Below are 21,322 nucleotides of genomic sequence, written 5' to 3'. Positions count from 1 at the left end.
TAGAAACAGTCTTATGTTTTTATACCTTTGTCAAAGCAGAATAGAGAAGATTAATTACCTTCATAGCCATGGTCTGAAGCACAAGATGTAATCGTGGTGAAAGTGCTGGTGTTTTAGCTTTACTGGAGAATACTTTTCTCTATTTGGCCCTTTGTTTGTTACAGACATCAGATAGAAAAGAAGACAGAGTGTGGCTCATCAGGCTACTTATATCCCAGCTGGTGGTTTGCCCCACCCCTGCCCTAGGGCATTGAGAGAGGGGTTGTGGGTATATGAGGCCCAGCCTTTCATTAGGGAGCTCATTCAGTTCTTAGGCTTCACTGGGGTTATTTCTCTGCAGTTCATTCAGTCTTTCATAGCTTCTAAGATTTGTGATTTTCTTTTTCCTTTTTTTTTGTGCAGTTAGTTTTTGATGCTTATTGAAATAGAGGACCCAGCGGTTGGGCACTAGGACCCCAGGGGCGGGCACTAGGACCCGGTGGGCGGGCATTAGGACTCGCTGGGCGGGCAGGTACTAGGACCTGGTGGGTGGGCGAGTACTAGGACCCGGGGGAAGGTCACTAGGACCCGGAGGACGAGCAGGTACTAGGACCCGGCGGGCGGGCACTAGGACCCGCCGGGCGGGCACCAGGACCCACCTGGTCCTACTGCCCGCCCACTGTGTTCTAATGCCCACCTGCCGGGTCCTAGTGCCCGCCCACCGTGTCTAGTACCCACCCGCCGGGTCCTAATGCCCGCCCACCGGCTCGTAGTACCCGCCCGCCTGGCTCTAGTGCCCGCCCGCCGGGTCCTAGTGCCCAACCGCCGGGTCCTAGTGCCTACCCATCGGGCTCTTCAGATGTGAGAGCAGGGCCCGGACGTTCGTGCTCAGTGCGGCGGGCTCGGCACAGCCTCGAGTGGGCACCGTAGATGTTGCATTCAATTAGACTTTTAGGTGGGAAAGCGAGGAGCGAGAGCCATGCCGGTGGCACCGTTGCGGAGCTCACCATGTGCAGAAGAGGCCCAGCAGCAGCTTTCAGTCCTGGCTCTTCGGCTGTGGGAGCAGGGCCCCGGACATTCGCACTCTGAGTCGTTCTCCAGGACGCCCGAGAGCGGGCACCCGAGAGGAGAGGCGATACGTAGATGGTGTTTGAGGTGGGAAAGCAAGGAGCAAAAGCAATGCTGGTGGCAGCGTTGCGTTGCTCACCAAGATGGCCAGTACCAGCTTCCTTTACTGGCTCTTTAGCTGTTGGAGCAGGGGCAGGGATGGTCAAGGGTGCTTGATTGGTGCTGTGTGCAGGGTGGGTGCTGGAGTCAGATGGTTCCTGGGTGGAGATGGGTGCTGTGGCGGGATTGGTGCAGCAAGGGTGCTGAGTGCAGGATTGGGTGCTGGGCACAGGATGGTGTGCTGTGTGCAGGATCGGTGCTGTGGGCCAGATGATTTCTAGTGGCAAGGATGTGTGCTTGGGACAAGGACAGGTTCTGGGGGAGGGATGTGTCCTGATGGCAGGGATGGGTGCTGGGGGCAAGGGTGGGTGCTGGGGGCAAGGATGGGTGCTGGGCAGTGGGTGCAGGCTGGGCTGTGGGTGTAGGCAAAGGCTGCAGGCAGTGGGTGCAGGTAGGGCTCTAGGGGCAGGTTGGAGTGCAGGCAGGGCTCTCGGTGCAGGCAGTGGGTGCTGGCAGGGTTGTGGGTGCAGGTCTGGGTGCTCCCATTCTTGATGTGGGTGCTCTGGTTGAAGATGCCCGTGTAGGACTTGGTCCTCATGGAAGGCGGGTGCCAGGAGGCACCAGCGCTGCACCCACTTGTGCCCATTGCTCAGCAGCAGCCCATCCCCTGCATGGGGGCACCCATGGGTGCTGCCTGCCCCATCCCACCACCCCTGTGCACCCACTCACCCAGCCAGGGCTTGAGGAAGCCGTAGAAGAGCTGGTCCTTGGGGAGATGGAGGCTGCAGGAGGGGAGCAGGGGTGAGGGTGGCATCATTGCAAGGAGGGTGGTGGGGTCCCTTGGGTGAGGGACCCTCTGTCTGCACCCATAAGCACCACAGGACAGGGGTTTGGGTGCAAGCAGACCACCAGCTTGGTGGTGGCACGTTTGGGTGGCCTTGGGGATGCTCAGGGACAGGTTGGTGGCCACGATGGCATGGGCATGTGGGTACTCAATGGGTTGGCCATGGTGACACCTTTGTGTGGCCATGGGGACCCTCAAGTACAGGCTGGTGGCCACTATTGGGTGCTATAAGAGCTGGCCATGGTGAAACCTTTGTGTGGCCATGGGGACCCTCAAGTACAGGTTGGTGGCCACGTATTGGGTGCTATAAAGCACTAGCCATGGGTCACATCGTTGAGTGGCTTGGGGACCCTCAGGGGCAGGTTGGTGGCCACTATTGGGTGCTATAAGAGCTAGCCATGTGATACCTTTAGGTGGCGCATGGGACCTTCACGGGGACATGCTGGTGGCCACCACGGCATGGCACTCACTGGGCCAACAAGGGTGACCCCTGGGTGCCTCTGAAGCCCCTTGAGGTTGTCTTGGTGGCTACCACACTGTGGGTGCATGGACACGGCCAGCCATGGGGACACCTTGGGTGACCATGGGGTGCAGGCAGCGGGTTGCAGGTCGGTGTTGGGTGCCATGGGGATGGGTGCAGGTCGGTGTTGGGTGCCATGCGGACCCATGGCCGGGGGGTGGCGCTGGTGCCCTACCTGTGGCCATGAGCACGGGGCGCAGCGTGTCGGGGTGGAAGAGCCTCAGGGCCAGCATCCAGGACAGGAACCACCAGAGGCACCCGCGGCGGGGCCGGGTCGCCAGCGCCTCCGCCTGCTCCAACCCCTCCTCCGTGACCTTGGCCTGCCCAGGGGACAAGGGACAGCCTTGGGGACACCCTTGTCCCGAGGGGCATGGCCAGCCTTGGGGACACCCTTGTCCCGAGGGGCATGGCCAGCCTTGGGGACATGCTGGACCCACGGTCATGGCCAGCCTTGGGGACATGCTGGACCCCATGGCCATGGCCAGCCTTGGGGACATGCTGGACCCCGTGGTCATGGCCAGCCTTAGGGACATGCTGGTCCCATGGTCATGGCCAGCCTTGGGGACATGCTGGACCCCAGCTTCCTGCCCCGACATGTGTGTCCTGGGAGCTTCATGCCCTTTGTGTCCTGGTGGCACCGTTCCCCCATGCATGGTGGCATCACGCCCTAACACAGGTCCTGGTGGCTTCATGCCCTGATGTGTATGTCGGTGGCGTTGTCTCTTCATATGTGTCCTGATGGCTTCATGCTCTGACGTGTGTCCTGGTGGCACATGCACACACGTGCACACACAAAGGGGTGCACGCACATGTGCACATAGAAGAACATACAGCCCCCCCGCGCTCATCCCCATGCACACGTATGTACACGTGTGCACACTCACACACGTATGTATGCACATACACCCCACGCACTCCCCATTACACGCAATGCACATACATGTATGTATGCACACTCTGTGCACACACACATACACACGTGCATATATGCACACACCTTATGCACTATGTATGTCTACACACACCCCCATGCACACACACATGCACATACATGTATGTATGTCCATACACTCCATATACACACAGTGCACACACATGTATGTACACGCACACATACACGCATGCGCATATATGCACACACCCCTTGAGCACACACACATTTGTATGCACACACACGTGCACACACATGTAGAAGGACTCCATGCACAAGCACATGCACATGAACATCCTCCCTATGTGCACATATGTGCATGCGCATACCCCCCACATGTGTGCACACTCTTGAAAACATATGTAGAAGCACCCCATGCACATGCACACACATGTGCATATATGCAGACACATGCAGGCATGCGCACATACACGCTCCCCACTTTGCGTGCATGCACATGCATGTATGCGCACATACATGCATGCACATGCATGTAGCCCCTTCCTAGGCCCCTCCTCCAGCATGCTCACACACACACACGTGTGCTGTAGCGCTGCCCACACAACACACACGTGTGTCAGCCCATGTCCTCGCCCCGTGTCCCCTCCCCAGCACCATCGGTGGGGACAAAGCCTGGTGACACGGGCCCAGATCCGGCAGCATGTTCCTGCGGCTCCTCCTGGTGCTGAGCGCGCCGGCACAGGTAGAGACAAGCCTCGACACGCCACAACCCTCCACGACATGCCACAACATGCGACGACACACCAAAACATGCCAAAACACACCACAACACTCTAAAGCACCCCACAACACCCCGCAACATGCCACAACACGCCCCAGCATATCACAGTGCATCACAACACACCCCAGCGTGCAACCACATCCTCTAACATGCCCCAACACGCCTCCACACATGCGTGGCCCCTTGTCAGGCTCCAGTTGCTTTGATTTGCCCTAATCCGGGTGATTCCAGCCCAAATCTGTGCCCATGGGGGGGGGGGTGAGGGGGACGGGGCTACTGGGTGATGGGTGCTCATGATGGGTGCAGGAGCCGGGGTTTGGGTGCTTCTGCCCTGATTTGGGGGGGTTGCCTTGGTTTGGGATGGTTTCACCCTGTTTTGGGGTGGTTTCACCCTGGTTTAGGTGCATTCCCCCTTTCTGGGTGCTTGCGCCCTCCTCTGGTGCTTTTCACCCTGTTTTGTCTGTTTACACCCTGTTTTGCGATGGTTTCACCCTGTTTCGGGGGCATTTGTCCCTTTTTGGGTGCCCTTACCCTGTTTTGAGTGCATTCACCCTGTTTTAGGTCCTTTTGTCTGGTTGGGGGGAGGTGTTCACTCTGGTTTTGGGTGGTTTCAGCCTGTTTTGGGGTGGTTTCACCCTGGTTTAGATGCATTCACCCTTTTCCTGGGTGCTTGCACCCTCCTCTGTTGGTCCAATGAGTGATGGCCTGGATGGACCCTGGTCCAACAGATACTGGCTTGATGGGTGTGAGATTGGTTGGACTTTGGTCTACATGGACACTAGTGCCATGGATGCCAGTCTGGATGGACCCTGGTCCAGATGGACACCAGTGCCATGGATGCCAGTCTGGATGGACCCTGGTCCAGTTGGACACCAGTGCCATGGATGCCAGTCTGGATGGACCCTGGTCCAGATGGACCCTGCTCCAAATGGACACCAGTGCCACGGTTGGACCCTGGTCCAGATGGACACCAGTGTCATGGATGTCAGCCTGGATGGACTCTGGTCCAGATGGACACCAGTGCCATGGTTGGACTCTGGTCCAGATGGACACCAGTGCCATGGTTGGACTTTGGTCCAGACAGACCCTGATCCAATAGATGCCATCAGAGATCAGCCCGGGTCTAGGTGGACACCAGCCTGATGGATGCCAGCACAGATGGACCCTGGCCCAGAGGAACCCCGGCCTTGAAGTCCACCATCCCAGATGGTTCCTGGGCTGGTCCCACCAGCCCAGCAGACCCTTCCCATGGCCACCAACCACCATGAATCCCCCCCTCCCCAATAAAGTCAGTGCCAGAACATCAGCTTTGGGTGGTCCCTGGAGAGGGAAACTGAGGCACGGGCTGAGGGGTGCCCATGGGGTAATGGGAGAGGACTTAAGAGAAGGACAGAGGTGACCAGGACCTGCTGGGTGCTGGTGTGCCCCAAGCATCACTATTACCTTGGCCACCCCATATGACCCCAATGGGGCCCCCCACCTCCATAACCTCCCCTTTAAGATGAGCACCCATGTTCCCAGCTGCACCCCCCACCAGAGCAGCACCCAGGAGCACCCGTTCACTCTGAAGCCTAATGATGGCATTGAAGCCACATGCATGGAGCTGGTCCCCAGGGTCCCCAGACCCTGTTTGGGGTGACTTGGTGGGACTCAACCTTCTCGAGGTGGCCCAAGCCATGGCCAGGAGTGAGCTGGGAGCGAAGATCTCACCATCATCAGCATCATGATGGGGCAGAGGCGGAGGTGAGGGTGTGACTGAAACTCCTGCTTGGTCACATGGGGAAGCCACGACAGGAACTGGGTGCTGGAGGAGGCAGAGAAGAGCCGAGGTACCGCGGGGACAGGGGGGGGACAAGGAAGGGGACAATAGGGTGACATGGGGGGGGCACATGGGGAGACACGGGAGGGACATTGGGGGGATACAGGGGGTGGCACCCGAGAGTGATGCTCCAGCCTCGGGGTGCATTTAGGATGCTGGGGAGGGAGGGAGGGAGGGAGAGAGGGATGGAGCAGCACCCTGAGGAGTGATGGGTGCTGCAGATGAGGGTGGTGGGTGCTGGAGGGTGATGCAATGTGGGGTGGGCACCCCAAAAATTGTGCTCTGACCCCCACACACCAGGGTTTGGGCACCCTCCTGGAATCAAGGGTGCTGGTACCCCTAAAGTAGTGGGTCCCAAAGCAACCCTCACCCAGTGAGGAGGTGCTGGGGTGCTGCCGCCCATGGGTGCACCCCGGGGTGCTGGGGGGTGGCCAGAGGCTGGGTGCTGGGTGCTGGTGATGGGAGGAAATTCGGCTGCTTGTGGTGACGGAAGCACCCGCCTGCGCTTTGGGCCAGGGTGGTGACAGGCCACCTGCATGGGTGTCACCGTGTCATGGGTGTCACCGTGTCCTGGGTGTCACAATGGTTCTGGGTGTCATTATTTTCTGGGTGTCACCGTGTTGTGGGTGTCACCATGTCGTGGTACCTCTGGGCCATGCTATGGACGGATGCTGCAGGGGCCAGGGGCACCCCAGGGACATGGGCACCCACAAATGGGGATCCCTCCATGGGCAAGGGTGCCCCAGGGATGTGGCACCCACTAGATGGGAGAAGATCACCCAGATTGGGGTGCCCAGGTGGGGGTGCACTGGATGAGGGCACCCAAACAGGGGTGTCTGGATAGGGGGCCATATAGGGTGCCTATACATGGGTGTCTGGATAGGGACACCCAGCTATGGGTGCCCTGGATGAGGGTCCCCTAAATGGGGGTACCCAGATATGGGTGCCTGGATAGAGGTGCCCATATGAGGGCACCCAGGTAGGGGTTCCTGAATGGGGGTGCCCATGCAGGGTCCATGGTCGTGGGTGCCTATATGTGGGTGCTCTTATAGGGGTGTCTGCACAGGGGAACCCTGGATGGGGTGCCCAGATGTGGGTGCCTGGATAGGGGTCCCCAGATGGGGGTGCCTGGGTAGGGATGCCCAGATGTGGGTGCTTGGATGGGGGTCCCCAGATAAGGGCACCCCGATGTGGGTGCTTGGAGATGGTCCCCAGATAAGGACATCCAGATGTGGGTGCCTGGATGGGAGTCCCAGATGTGGGTGCCTGGGTAGGGATGCCCAGATGTGGGTGCCTGGGTAGGGATGCCCAGATGTAGGTGCTTGGATGGGGGTCCCCAGATAAGCGCACCCAGATGTGGGTGCCTAGATGGCGGTACCTGGGTGGAGATGCCCCAATAGGGACACTTGGATGGGGCACCCAAATTGGCGCTGATGGGTGCAGATACCAGGTTGGGGGTGTCCAGCTAAGGGCATCCATCCCACCTCCATCCACCCCATGGACACCCATGTAACGTGGTTCTCCCCATCCCACAGATGGAGGTGGTGGAGAAGCCCCCGCTGGGACCTGAGCCACCAACGCTACTGAAGAGCTACCGATGGCGAACAGCAGCACCCATGGGTGGCTGGGAGCCCGAGCGGAGCGCAGGGTCCCCGGGCAGCCGCCGCTGGACCCGCTTGCAAGGGTGGAAACGTTCCTACAGCCAACCCGAAGCTGATGGACCCAGTGATGGGATGGGACGGGGCAACTCCAACCTGGGGACACCCAAAGGCAGCACCCGCCGGTCCCTCTTCCAAAGGGCTTTTTCAGCCCCCACCAAGGGGACCAAGGAGAGCCGAGCACCCGAGGGTGGCAAAGCCACCCTGCAGAGGTACCTGTGCTCCATGGCCAAGAGGAAGGGCCATGGGGAGAGTGGAACTAGGGCTGAGAAGGTGCTTCATGATGCTGGTCCAGGTATGGGGTGATGGGGAGGGTGGGGGTCAGGGTGCTGGAGGTGGGTGCTGGAGATTGGGGTGGTGGTTGGGGTGGTGATGATGATGGGTGATGGGTTAAGGGTGATGGGTGATGATGATGGGTGATGGGTTAGGCGTGATGGGTGATGATGTTGAGTGATGGGTTAGGGGCAGTGGGTGATGATGATGGGTGATGGCTCAGGGGTGATGGAGGTGGGTGGTGATGATGGGTGATATCTTAGGCGTGATGGGTGATGGGTTGGGTGCTGGTGGGTGGTGGGCAATGGAAACAGGTGATGCGCTGGGATGCAGTGGGTGATGGGTGGTGGTACCTCCGTGGCCACATGTCCCCTGTCACCATCACTCCAACCACCCCATGGCTCCATGTACCCTGAAGGGGGGTGCCCATACAGGGTCCACGGTCATGGGTGCCTATATGTGGGTGCCCTTATAGGGGTGTCTGCACAGGGGAACCCTGGATGGGGTGCCCAGATGTGGGTGCCGGGATGGGGGTCCCCAGATGGGGGCCCCCTGCTATTGTCACACCTACGGAGCCATGGCCACAGCCACATGTCCCCCTGGCACCACCATGCTGCCCATGGGTGAGCACCCAATGCCCCCCTGCAGTGAGCACCCATGGGACATCACCAGCCCTGTTGGCTCCAGCATCTGATGGCCCTGTGTGGGATGTCTCCCACTTCTCACTGGTGGATGGAAACCTGGTGCTGGTGGGCCGGGATGAGGAGGTGAGGGCATGGGGGCACCCTAGGGGTTTGTGCTGGAGTCCTTTGGGTGCTGGAGGGCACCCATGGGTGCTGGGGCCTGACCCCAATGTGCCACCAGGCCTCATGCAGGAGCAGGATGGGGAGCTCCACGGCTGAGAGCTTCAACATGCACCCAGCGGGCAGCAGGAGGGACCCTGGTGAGTTCATGGCACCCATGGGTGCTGTCACCCTGTGCCATGGGTGCTGGTGTGAGCTGGTGTGTGCAGGTCCAGTGCATGGAGCCCCTTGGGCCACATGTTGTGCCATGCACCATGCATGTGCCATTATGGTCATACATCATGCAGTGCATGTTGTGACATGTGCTGTGCCATGACCCATGCGTGTTCCATACGGTCATGCATCACGCACCACATGTGCCATGCATGTGCCATATAGCCGTGGCATAATGCACCATGTGTTGTGACATGTGCTGGGCCATGACCTATGCATCACGCAGCATGTGTTGTGCCGTGCATCGTGCCATCTACCGTGTAGCCATCGCATACCATGCAATGGGCAATGCACCATGGCCATGCCCTGTGCCATGCCCCACATCATGCCCCACACCGTGCCCCACACCACGCCATGCCCCACACCAAGCCATGCACCATACCATGCACCATACCATGCCCCACACCATGCCATGCCACGCACCACACCATGCCCCACACCATGCCCCACACCATGCCCCACACCATGGCCATGTCCTGTGCCATGCCCCACACAATGCCCCACACCATGCCATGCACCACACCATGCCCCACACCATGCCCCACACTATGCCACGCATCATACCATGCCCCACACCATGCCATGCACCATACCATGCCCCACACCACGCCACGCCCCACACCATGCCCCACACCATGCCCCACACTATGCCATGCCCCACATGGGGTGCCATGCAGCACCCCATGCCATGCCCCATGCATCCCCCCATGCCCATGCCATGCAGCACCCCATGCCATGCCCCATGCATCCCACTGTTCCCTATGCATCCCACTATGCCCCATGCATCACACCATGCCCCATGCCATGCAGCACGCCATGCCCCATGCAGCACCCCATGACATGCCCCACACCATGCAGCACCCCATGCCGTGCCCCACACGTGCATCACACCATGCAGCACCCCATGCCGTGCCCCACACGTGCATCACACCATGCAGCACCCCATGCCGTGCCCCACACATGCATCACACCATGCAGCACCCCATGCCACGTCCCATGCAGCACCCCATGCCCCCCACGCACCCCACATGGGAGGAAGCTCACGCTGGGTGCAGGGAGGAAGCGCTGGGTGCAGGGATGTCACCACTTCCTTCCGCTGCTGCGTCTGCTGATAGGGCGATAAACCCCTTCGGGTTCCTCACCATGAGGCCCTGCTGCTGCTCAGCACCATGCAGGGACCTGGGTTACCCCCCAGCACCCACATGGCCAGGGCAGGATAAACCCCTCTGCCCCCTTCTCCTTTTCACCCGTGAGCACCCGTCTGGAGCACCCATTTGTCTGCATCTGAGGGTGATGGATATGGGTGCCAGCAGGATTTGGCACCCACAACCTGGTGCATGGTTGATGTTTCCCAGTGGAAATAGGGGTTATGGGTGTATCCTGCCCCCCCCCCCCCAAACCCTGGCACGGTGTTGGGGTGCTGGTGAATGGGTGTCAACGCTGGGTGCCCCTCCAGACCCAGCTGTGGATGAGCGGAGCACCCATAGCGCAGGGAGAAGCATTGAGAGCGACAGCTCCCAGTTCAGCAACGTCAAGGTGGGCACCCCCAGCACCCATCACCCCAACCCCTCAGGGTGCTCCACACCCATGGGTGACGCAGCACCCACCTTCTTTCCCATATCCAGGGGCTGCTGTGGAAGAGGCTTTGGGAGCGCAAAGGTCGTGGTGGTGGCCCCAGCAGCAGCAGGTGCAGCACCAAGGCGATGGGTGCCCGAGGTGGGACGTGGGTGCTGGTGAGGGTGCCCCAGCGACGGGTCTGTCCCCACAGGGTCCCCAGCCGCAGCAGGTCGCGGGAGTCGCTGCTGCCACCACCCCGCGTGGCCGAGCTGGACCTCAATGGGGACAACGTCCTCGTGCGGCCTGTGCACGGCAGCATCGTGGGGGAGAGGTTCTGCTTTCAGGTAAGGGGGTGCTCGGGGTGCCCCGCGCAGGCACCCAGGGCACCCTGGAGGGGCACCCAGAGCACCCCAGGTAACCTGGAGAGGCACCCAGGGCACCCTAAGGTTCCCAGGGCACCTTAGACAAGGTGGAGAAGCTCCCAGGGCATCTAGGGCACCCTGGATAGGCACCCAGAGCACCTCAGGCAACCTGAAGAGACACCCAGGGCACCTTAGACAAGGTGGAGAGGCACCCAGGGTGCCCGTGGCACCCATGGCACACTGCAGCGGCACTCACAGCACCAAGGACACCCTGACCAGGCATTCAGGGCACCATGTAGAAGCACCCAGTGCACCCCAGACACCTTGAAGGGGAACCCGGAGCAGGCAGAACACCCTGCACAAGCACCCAGAGCACCCGGAGGGGCACCCCAGGCAACTTAAAGGGGAACCCGGGGCACCCACAGCACCCACAACACCCTGGATAGGCACCCAGGCCACCCTGGAGGGGCACCCAGAGCACTCCAGGCACCTTGAAGGGGAATGCAGAGCAGCCAGAACACTCTGCATTGGCACCCAGGACATCTAGGGCACCCTGGATAGGCACCCAGAGCAGTCCAAGCACCCTAAAGGGGCACCCAGGGCACCCAGGCACTGTGAAGGGGCACCCAGAGCCCCTCAAAAGGATACCCCAGCACAGCCCTTAGCCATGGGCACCCAGAGCCCCCAGCACAGCCCCACCACGGCACCCTTGGGTGCCCGTGCAGACGCCCTCCCTGCACCCAGGTCATCACGGGGGAGGGCAGCCGGTCTTTTGGGTGCACGTCCCTGGCTGAGCGCGACCGCTGGATCGAGGAGCTGCGCCGCACCGTGCAGCCCAACAAGGTGGGACCACGGGGGCACCCATGGGACACCCCTCTCACCCATAGGGTGCCCCCAGCACCCTGACAGGAGGGTGGGGACCCCCCCAGCCCACTCTGGAGTCCTGTGGAGTCCCCTTATGTCCTGTTGTCCCCTGGATGTGGTTGTCCCCCTCCATGTCCCCTCTTGTCCTATGGGAGCTCGGTTGTCCCCTTGTGTCCCCTGTTGTCCCCATGTCGTGCCCTGCCCCTATGTCACCTCTTGTTCCCTATGTCCCTCCATGTCCCCTTCATTCCTACATGTCCCCCCATGTCCCCTCCTGTCCCCTGTGTCCTGCCCTGTTCCCTATGTCCCCTTGTGTCCCTCCATGTCCCTTTCATCCCCACATGTCCCTCCCTGTCCCCCATGTCCCCTCCTATCCCCATCCCCACATCCACGCACAAACCTCTGTGTCCCCTGCCCTCTTTCCCCCTCACATTCACCCACTCCTCCATGTCCCCCTTGTCCCCATGTCCCCATGTTCCCATGTCCCCATGTCCCACCCCAACAGGACAACTGTGAGCGGCTGGAGCTCTCACTGAGCCTCTGGGTGTACGAGGCCCGGGACCTACCACCACGGCGGCGCCTCCGTTGTCACCTCCACCTCGATGGCACCCTCTTCGCCCGCACCACGGCCAAGGTGGCCGGGCCCGATGGCGAGCTCTTCTGGGGTGAACTCTTCCAGTTGACCGCTCTCCCACCCGCTCGCGCCCTCACCCTTGCCCTGTGCCATGATGAGGACCCAACCCAACCGGTGGCCTCCATCACCATCCCCTTGACTGAGCTGTCGGGTGCGCGGCAGCCCCTGGAGCGCTGGTACACACTGGGTGGCCCCGGGGAGCAGGTGCCAGCGCTGCGGGTGCGCGGGCGCTACCGGGAGGTGCGGGTGCTGCCCATCGTGCGCTACAAGGAGCTGGCTGAGTTCATCACCTTCCACTATCGGGAGCTCTGCGCCCATTTGGAGCCCATCATCACTGCACGGCACAAGGAGGAGCTGGCCGGGGCCCTGGTCCGTGTCTTGCAGAGCACTGGGAAGGCCAAGGTACAGCAGGGATGTGGGTATGGTGGGTTGGATTGGGATGGATGGCTTGGGTTGGGATGGATGGGTTGAGTTGGGATGGGATGGGTTAAGTTGGGATGGGATGAGATCAGGTGGATGGGTTGGATTGGGTTGGGATGAATGAGTTGGGTTGGGTTGGATGAGTTGGGTTGGGATGGATGAGATGGGTTCAGTTGGGGCGGGTTGGCGTGGATGAGTTGGGTTGGGATGAATGAGTTGGGTTGGGTGGGGGTGGATGAGTTGGGTTGAGATGAATGACTTGGGTTGGGTTGGGATGGATGGGTTGGGTTGGGTTGGGATGGATGGCTTGGGTTGGGATGGGTTGGATTGAGCTGGAATGGGATGAGATAAGGTGGATGTGTTGGGGGGGGATGGGATTGATGAGTTGGGTTGGGGTGAGGTGCGTGAGTTGGGTTGGGATGGATGAGTTGGATGGGTTTAGTTGGAATGGGTTGGGTTGGCTTGGGATGGGTTGGGTTGAGTTGAGTTGGCATGGGATGGAATGGGATGGGATGGAATGGGATGGAATGGGATTGCTGGGGTGGGAAATGCAACCCAGGGGAGTGCCAGGAGATCCTGGAACACCCCAGAGTGGGAAGATCAAGTCAGTTGGGTCCGTGGGCTCTCAACACGTCCACCCACAGTCGTTTCTCATTGACCTCGGTGTGGCGGAGCTGGAGCGCTTCGATGACCGCGAGGCCCTCATCTTCCGGGAGAACACTTTGGCCACCAAAGCCATCGATGAGTACATGAAGCTGGTGGGGGGCAAATACCTCCAGGACACACTGGGTACAGCTGAACAGGTCTTTGTAGGTCATTATGGGGTGTCTGGGGTGCAGGACAACTTGGGCATGATGTTACAAAGTGCTCCAGAGAGCTATGGATTGAGTTAACCTGGGATGGGATGAGATCGGATGGATGGGTTGGATTGGGATGGATGAGTTGAGTTGGGATGGCTGAGTTGGTTTGGGATGGATAGATTGGGATGGATGAGTTGGGTTGGGATGGATGGGTTGGGTTGGAATGGATGGGTTGGGTTGGGACGGATGAGTTGGGTTGGGATGGATGAGTTGGGTTGGGATGGATGGATTGGGATGGATGGATTGGGTTGGGGTGGATGGATTGGGTTGGGACGGATGAGTTGGGTTGGGATGGATGAGTTGGGTTGGGATGGATGAGTTGGGTTGGGATGGATGGATTGGGATGGATGGATTGGGTTGGGGTGGGTGGATTGGGTTGGGATGGATGAGTTGGGTTGGGATGGATGAGTTGGGTTGGGATGGATGAGTTGGGTTGGGATGGATGGATTGGGATGGATGGATTGGGTTGGGGTGGATGGATTGGGTTGGGGTGGATGAGTTGGGTTGGGATGGATGGGTTGGGTTGTGCTGCAGGACACCCCAGAACACCCATGATGATGTGATGGAGACTGGTCACAGCCATCCCCGTGGTGGTGGCCAGTTGGTCCCCTCATGGGCTGTCCCTTGGCGCCCAGGTGAGGCCGTGGCCCAGCTCTGCGTCTCGGAGGAGAGCTGTGAGGTGGATCCCAGCAGATGTGCTGGCCTTGACCTCTCTGACAACCAGAAGAACCTGCGGCAGGTCTGCAAGGAGACCTTCCAGCGCATCGCTGCCTCCTGCGAGTGAGGGACAGCCCTGCATGGGCATGGGATGGATATGGGGATGGTCATGGGGGGGGCCATGGGGTGGACACTAGCACGGGCAATGGGACAGGCATGAAGGAGGCGTCCAGCAGCAGGAGGACCTGAGGATGGGCATGGGCACAGGAATGCACTTGGGAACAGGAACAGGAATGGGAAGAAGGACAGGCCCTGGCACCAGGATGGGCATGGGCATGAGTCTGGGGACTGGCACCAGGATGGACATGGGGATGGACAGGCGGATGTGTCTGGGGACTGGCACCAGGATGGACATGGGGATGGACATGGGGATGGACATGGAGATGAGCACCACCAAAGACCCGGGGTCAACCTCAGCAACAAGCACAGTGGGCCAGCATGGGGCCAAGCACAGGCATGGTGGGCACCACATCCCACAGCCCACCCTGGTGGCGCATGGGGGTGCTCCAGGACGTCCCTCCTGCTCCAGCACTCCTGAGGGTGTCTCTGTCCCTGCAGCACCTTCCCTGTGGAGCTGGGTGAGATCTTCATGGCGTGGCGGGAGGCGTGCGTGGCGCGGGGCAAGGAGCCCATCGGCCACCGCCTAGTCTCGGCCTCCTTGTTCCTGCGGTTCCTCTGTCCTGCCATCATGTCCCCCAGCCTCTTCGGCCTCATCCAGGAGTACCCAAGCGAGGCCACCACCCGCACCCTCACCCTGGTGGCCAAAGTCATCCAGAACCTGGCCAACTTCACCACGTACGGCACGGTACCAGCATGATGGGGACGTGGCCATAGGGAAGCCATGGGGCAATGGGGACATCTCCACGCCATGAATCAGCCATGGGGCAATGGGGACGTCTCCTCCATGCCATGAACCAGCCATGGGGCAGTGGGGACATCTCCACTCCATGCATGGACCTGATGTGGTCCTGCAGAGCCTCACATGTTATCTGTGGTGGCCTGACCTATGGGTGGCTTGGTCCATGAACACGGAAGTGTCCTCACCCGTGTTCTGGCTTGTAAACAGGGTGGTGACAGGGTGCAGGGACATTGACTGGGTTCAGGGGATGGTTCTGGTCTTAGTTGGGTCTAGGGTGACTCTGGTCCAGGATGGGCTTAGAATCACTGGTCCCAGTTTGGCTTCAGAGGGTGGGTTTGGTCCCTGATGGGTCCAATGACTTGGTCCATGATCCTGGAGGTGGCCTGGCCCGTGACTATGGTGGTGGCCCATGACCATGGTGGTGGCCCGTGCTCACGGTGGTGGCCCATGACCGTGGAGGTGGTCCATGACCATAGTGGTGACCCGAGCTCATGGTGGTGGCCCGTGCTGATGGAGGTGGCCCATGACCATGGAGGTGGCCCAGGCCATCACCAGGCCACCAAAGTAACCAGCCATTGCGTTCCCTAGGTTTGGCGAGAAGGAGGCCTACATGGGCTTCATGAATGAGTTCTTGGAGCACAACTGGAGCACCATGACAGGCTTCCTGCAGAGCGTGTCCAACCCTGAGAGCAGCGTCCACATGGCCACCTATGACGGCTACGTGGACCTGGCCCTGGAGCTCGCCACCCTCCACCTTCTGCTCTGTGACATCTTCTCCAGCCTGGACCAGGTGCCACCAACCCATTTGTCCCCAAGGGTGACTGGCAAGACTGCTGGCCACCTCCTTCTCCCCACATATAGAGTTGGTCCACTGCCCCATGGCCACCCATTGTCACCTTAACGTCCATGTCTTGTCCTGGTAGTCCACGCAGAAGGAGCTGGAGCCCCTGCCCACCATCCTCACCGCCATCAAGGAGGGGACTCCTGTCCCTGTCTCCGTCCGTCTCAGCTCCACCACAGAGCGAAGGTACCAGTGGGTGGACGCAGGGACATATGGAACCATGGTGGACATATGGGGACAGGAAGAGCTTTGGTGACACTGTGGTGGGTTTGGGGCGGTTCTGGTTCTGGTTGTGTTCAAGTGATGGTTCTGGTCTTGGTTCTGGTCCAGAATGGGCTTAGAATCACTGGGCCCAGTTGGCTTCAGAGGGTGGGTTTGGTCCCTCATGGGTCCAGCAGATGGTTGTGGTCCAGGTAAGGGATGGTTCTAGTCCCAACTGGATTTGATGGGTACTTGTGGGCCAGACTGAGTCCAGGAGATGTTTCTGGCCCCAGATGGATTTAGGGGGTGTTTCTGGTCCTAGTTGGGCTTGGGGTGACATTTGGGGTTTGGGGTGATTCACGTCCTGGTTGGGTTTGGGGTGTCTCTGGACATGGCTGGGTTTGAAGTGCTTGAGGTCCAGGCTGGGGCCAGGAGATGGGTTTGACCCCAACTGTATTTGGGGTGCCTCTGGTCCTGTTTTGGTTCGTGGTCCCTCCTGGGTCCTGGTCCCAGTCAGGTTCAGGTTGGTTCTGGTGCTTCCTGGCTCCACCACCCCCCAGTATCCATCCATCCATCCATCCATCATCCATCCATCCACCCATCCACCCATCCGTCCATCCATCCATCCATCCACCCATCCATCCACCCATCCATCCACCCATCCATCCATCCATCCATCCATCCATCCATCCATCCACCCATCCATCCATCCATCCATCCACCATCCACTCATCCATCCATCCATCCATCCATCCATCCATCCATCCATCATCCATCCATCCATCCATCCACCCATCCATCCATCCATCAACCCATCCATCCATCCATCCATCCATCCACCCATCCACCCATCCATCCATCCACCCATCCATCCATCATCCATCCATCCATCCATCCATCCATCCATCCATCCATCCATCCACCCATCCATCCATCCATCCATCCATCCATCCACCCATCCACTCATCCATCCATCCATCCACCCATCCATCCATCATCCATCCATCATCCATCCACCCATCCATCCATCCATCCATCTTCCATCCATCCCTCCATCTTCCATCCATCCATCCATCCACCCATCCATCCATCCATCCATCCATCCACCCATCCATCCATCCATCCATCCACCCACCCACCCACCCATCCACCCATCCCTCCATCATCCATCCACCCACCCACCCACCCATCCACCCATCCCTCCATCATCCATCCATCCTCCATCCATCCATCCATCCATCCATCCTCCATCCCCCTCACCCCCCCAGGCCAGCAGAGAGCTTCAAGCCCGGCTTCGTGCCGCCGCGGGACCTGGGCAAGCACAGCCCCCTCATCAAGAGCCAGTCCCTGCTCAGCATCCGCCGGGTGCGGGGCCGGGAGGACGGACCCGAACCGGAGCCAGCCCCGGCCCCGGCCCCGGTCCCCCGACGGGAGCGCCGCAACGTGCAGCGCACGCAGAGCGTCCCGGCGCGGAGCAGCGGAGCGCGGCGGCACCAGAGCAGCGCCCAGCACCGGGCAGAGCCGCCCGCCGCGGACCCCCCGGGGGCCATTGGCCCCTGCGACGCGCCGGTAAAGCCACCGCGGCCGCCGCAAACCCTCGTGTGGGTCTGGTGCGATGCGGGATTCATGGGTGCTGTGGACCCTCACCACCCCCCGGGTGCGCCCCATACCCCTGGGTGCCCCACATCACCCCTGGGTGCACCCATACCCCTGGGTGCACCCCCTACCCCTGGGTGCCCCCCATCACCCCTGGGTGCACCCCCTACCCCTGGGTGACCCCCATCACCCCCGGGTGCACCCCTACCCCTGGGTGCCCCACATCACCCCCTGGGTGCACCCCATCACCCCTGGGTGCACCCCTACCCCTGAGTGCCCCACATCACCCCCTGGGTGCACCCCATACCCCTGGGTGCACCCCCTAACCCTGGGTGCACCCCATCACCCCTGGGTGCACCCCCTACCCCTGGGTGACCCCCATCACCCCCGGGTGCCCCCCCTACCCCTGGGTGCCCCCCTACCCCTGGGTGCCCCCCATCACCCCTGGGTGCACCCCCTACCCCTGGGTGCACGCCATCACCCTCTGGCTGCCCCCCATCACCCCCGGGTGCACCCCCTACCCCTGGGTGCACCCCATCACCCCCTGGGTGCACCCCATACCCCTGGGTGTACCCCCTACCCCTGGGTGCCCCCCATCACCCCTGGGTGCACCCCATCACCCCCTGGGTGCACCCTCTACCCCTGGGTGCACCCCCATATCCCTGGGTACCCTCAAGCACTGCTGGGTCCTAATGCCCCCCCCCCAGCACCCCTGGGTCCTAATGCCTCTCCCAGCACCACTGGGTCTTAATGCTCCCCCAATCATCACCCCGGATCCTAAACACCCCCCCCCACCCCACCCCCCCAGCACCTCTGGGTCCTAGTGCCCCACCCAGCACTACTGGGTCCTAATGCCCCCCTCCCATCACTCCCCCGTCCCGTGCACCCCTGGGTGCCCCTCACCTGATAGTGCCACCACCATGGGGTGACACCATCGCTTGTGCCACCACTGTAGGGTGACACTGTGGAGTGTGCCACTGCCATAAGGTGACACCACCACTTGTGCCACCACCCTGGGGTGACACCTGGGGTTAAACCATCATCTAATGGATGTCCCCGGTGCCACAGGGCCGCGGGAAGCTCCGCAAGTCCACGGTGCCCTGGCAGCGCTACGTGGAGGAGGTGGCTGCGGTGGTGGCACAGGGCGAGCTCTATGGCATCCACCCGCTGGAAGAGGTAACCATGAGGTGGTGGCAACCAAAAGCCATTGGGGTGCCCCATTGACCTCACTGCAGAAGGTAACCATGGGGTATTGGCAACCAAAAGCCATTGGGGTGCCCCATTGACCTCACTGCAGAAGGTAACCATGGGGTATTGGCCACCAAAAACCATTGGGGTGCCCCATCGCCCCTGTCCTTGTCCCCTGCAGCATGGGCGGGTGCTGGAGGCGCTGAGGAAGGAGGTGGAGGAGAAGCAGGAGAAGACGCAGCTGCTGGAGCTGCGCGTGGCCGAGGTGGAGGCTCAGCACCAGGGGATGGAGCAGGAGCAGGAGCAGCACCGGGAGCAGCTCCAGAGGCTCCAGAACCAGCTGGAGGAGGCCAATGCCCGAGCAGCCAGTTTGGGAGCCAGGTAGAGGAGGGGATGGGGAGTGGGTGACACAAAGAGTGGGTGCTCCAAACTAATGGGTGCCCCTAAGCAATGGGTGCTCCAAACCAGTGTGTGCACCAAACCAATGGGTGCTCCAAACCAGTTGGTATCCCAAACCAGTCTGTGTCCCAAAGCAATGGGTGCTCCAAAGCAGTGGGTGCTCCAAAGCAATGGGTGCCATAAACCAATGGGTGCCCCAAACCAGTTTGTGCCCCAAACCAGTGGGTGCCCCAAACCAATGGGTGTCCCACCACCATCCCAAGACATGGGCTCATCCCATCCCAATCCAGGTTGACAGCGGCTGAAGGCAACAGGAAGAAGGACCTGGAGAGGCTGAAGAGCAGCGAGGAGAAGAGCCGGGAGCTGGTGAGAGCCGGGATGTGGGGCACCCATGGGTGACAAAGGGTGACAATGGGTGGCAATGGGTGACCAAGGGTGACAAAGAGTGACAAAGGGTGACAATGGGTGACCAAGGGTGACAATGAGTGACAAAGGGTGACAATGGGTGACCAAGGGTGACAATGAGTGACAAAGGGTGGCCTCGCAGGAGAGACGTGTGCTGGTGCTGGAGAAGGAACAGGAGCAGCTGCAGGCCGCCATCACCCAAGCCTTAGGCCACCACAGGAGGGTGGGACATCGGGTGTTTGGGGATGATGCTCAGGCCACCAGCGTGTAACCACCCATCCCAGTGTCCCCAGCATGTCCCTGGGGCTTCCCAAGGGCGGTTCATCCCCATCCCATGGGATAATAAACAGCGTTGGTGTCACCGTCACAGGGTGGTTGGTTGTGTCCTGTCACCCGCCCGGGACAGCCCAGGAGCTGGGGCAGTGACAGGGAGGGACATGGGGACATGTGGGGACATGGCCATGGGGTCCCTTTAGCCCCTGGTGGGGATGGTAGGGCCATGGGGACACTAGGGGACATGGCCATGGGGACCCTTTGGACCCATAATGGGGGTGGCAGGGCCATGGGGACACGTGGGGACATGGCCATGGGGTCCCTTTAGCCCCTGGTGGGGACAGCAGGGCCATGGGGACACAGCCATGGGGACCCTTTGGACCCATAATGGGGGTGGCAGGGCCATGCGGATACTTGGGGACATGGACATGGGGTCCTTTTAGGGATGGCAGGGACATGGGGACACCTGGGGACATGGCCATGGGGACCCTTTGGGCCTGTAATAGGGGTGACAGGGCCATGGGGACACTTTGGAGCCATGGGGACACGTTGGGGCCATGGGGACACGTTGGGGCCATGGGGACACATTGAGGCCATGGGGACACTTTGGGGCAGGGCCATGGGGGCACATTGGGGCCATAGGGGCACGTTGGGGCCATGGGGACACTTTGGGGCAGGGCCATGGGGGCACATTGGGGCCATGGGGGCACGTTGGGGCCATGGGGACACTTTGGTACCATAGGGACACGTTGGAGCCATGGGGACACGTTGGGGCAGGGCCATGGGGACACTTTGGGGCCATGAGGGCATGTTGGGGCCGTGGGGGAATGTTGGGGCCATGAGGGCACGTTGGGGCCATGGGGGCATGTTGGGGCCATGGGGACATGTTGGGTCAGGGCCATGGGGACACTTTGGGGCCATGAGGGCACGTTGGGGCCATGGGGACACGCTGGGGCCATGGGGACACTTTGGGGCCATGCGGGCACGTTGAGGCCATGGGGACACTTTGGGGCAGGGCCATGGGGGCACGTTGGGGCCATGGGGACACATTGGGGCCATGGGGACAGTTTAGGGCCATGGGGACACTTTGGAGCCATGGGGACACTTTGGGACCATAGGGACACGTTGGGGCCATGGGAACACGTTGGGGCCCCTCTGGGCCGCCCCTTCCCAGACCTTCCCCCTCCGCCACTCTCA

General features: G+C 60.8%; 1 protein-coding gene and 1 long non-coding RNA gene across 3 annotated transcripts; one reads left to right on the top strand and one right to left on the bottom strand.

The window, feature by feature from the left end:
- Window positions 1-1,793: 1,793 nt before the first annotated feature.
- LOC115603436 lies at window positions 1,794-2,890 on the bottom strand. Its single transcript, XR_003989872.1, has 3 exons — window positions 2,686-2,890; window positions 1,876-1,928; window positions 1,794-1,813 (listed from the first exon to the last, which is right to left on the bottom strand). It is a non-coding gene; the product is annotated as an uncharacterized LOC115603436 (long non-coding RNA).
- A 3,090-nt stretch (window positions 2,891-5,980) lies between these two features.
- On the top strand, window positions 5,981-20,219 carry RASAL3 (RAS protein activator like 3). Of its 2 annotated transcripts, XM_030475319.1 has the most exons (19): window positions 5,981-6,012; window positions 7,538-7,955; window positions 8,582-8,700; window positions 8,798-8,876; window positions 10,406-10,485; window positions 10,575-10,672; window positions 10,718-10,850; window positions 11,613-11,711; window positions 12,238-12,768; window positions 13,431-13,575; window positions 14,282-14,426; window positions 14,922-15,158; window positions 15,811-16,012; window positions 16,146-16,249; window positions 17,533-17,833; window positions 18,929-19,036; window positions 19,230-19,429; window positions 19,738-19,813; window positions 19,995-20,219. In XM_030475319.1, exons 2-19 carry the CDS (start codon window positions 7,538-7,540, stop codon window positions 20,121-20,123), a joined length of 3,204 nt encoding a protein of 1,067 aa, XP_030331179.1. In that variant the 5' UTR covers window positions 5,981-6,012; the 3' UTR covers window positions 20,124-20,219. The 2 variants fall into 2 exon arrangements, with proteins under 2 accessions (XP_030331179.1, XP_030331178.1); XM_030475318.1 differs by lacking the exons at window positions 5,981-6,012; window positions 7,538-7,955; window positions 8,582-8,700 and having other exon boundaries at window positions 8,819-8,876; window positions 10,575-10,636.
- Window positions 20,220-21,322: the final 1,103 nt, after the last annotated feature.

The sequence above is a fragment of the Strigops habroptila genome, unplaced genomic scaffold (assembly GCF_004027225.2).
Source record: "Strigops habroptila isolate Jane unplaced genomic scaffold, bStrHab1.2.pri NW_022045634.1_ctg1, whole genome shotgun sequence".
NCBI lineage: Eukaryota > Metazoa > Chordata > Aves > Psittaciformes > Psittacidae > Strigops > Strigops habroptila.
Note: the sequence above shows the minus strand (reverse complement) of the source record. Positions and strands in the feature narration are given on the sequence as shown.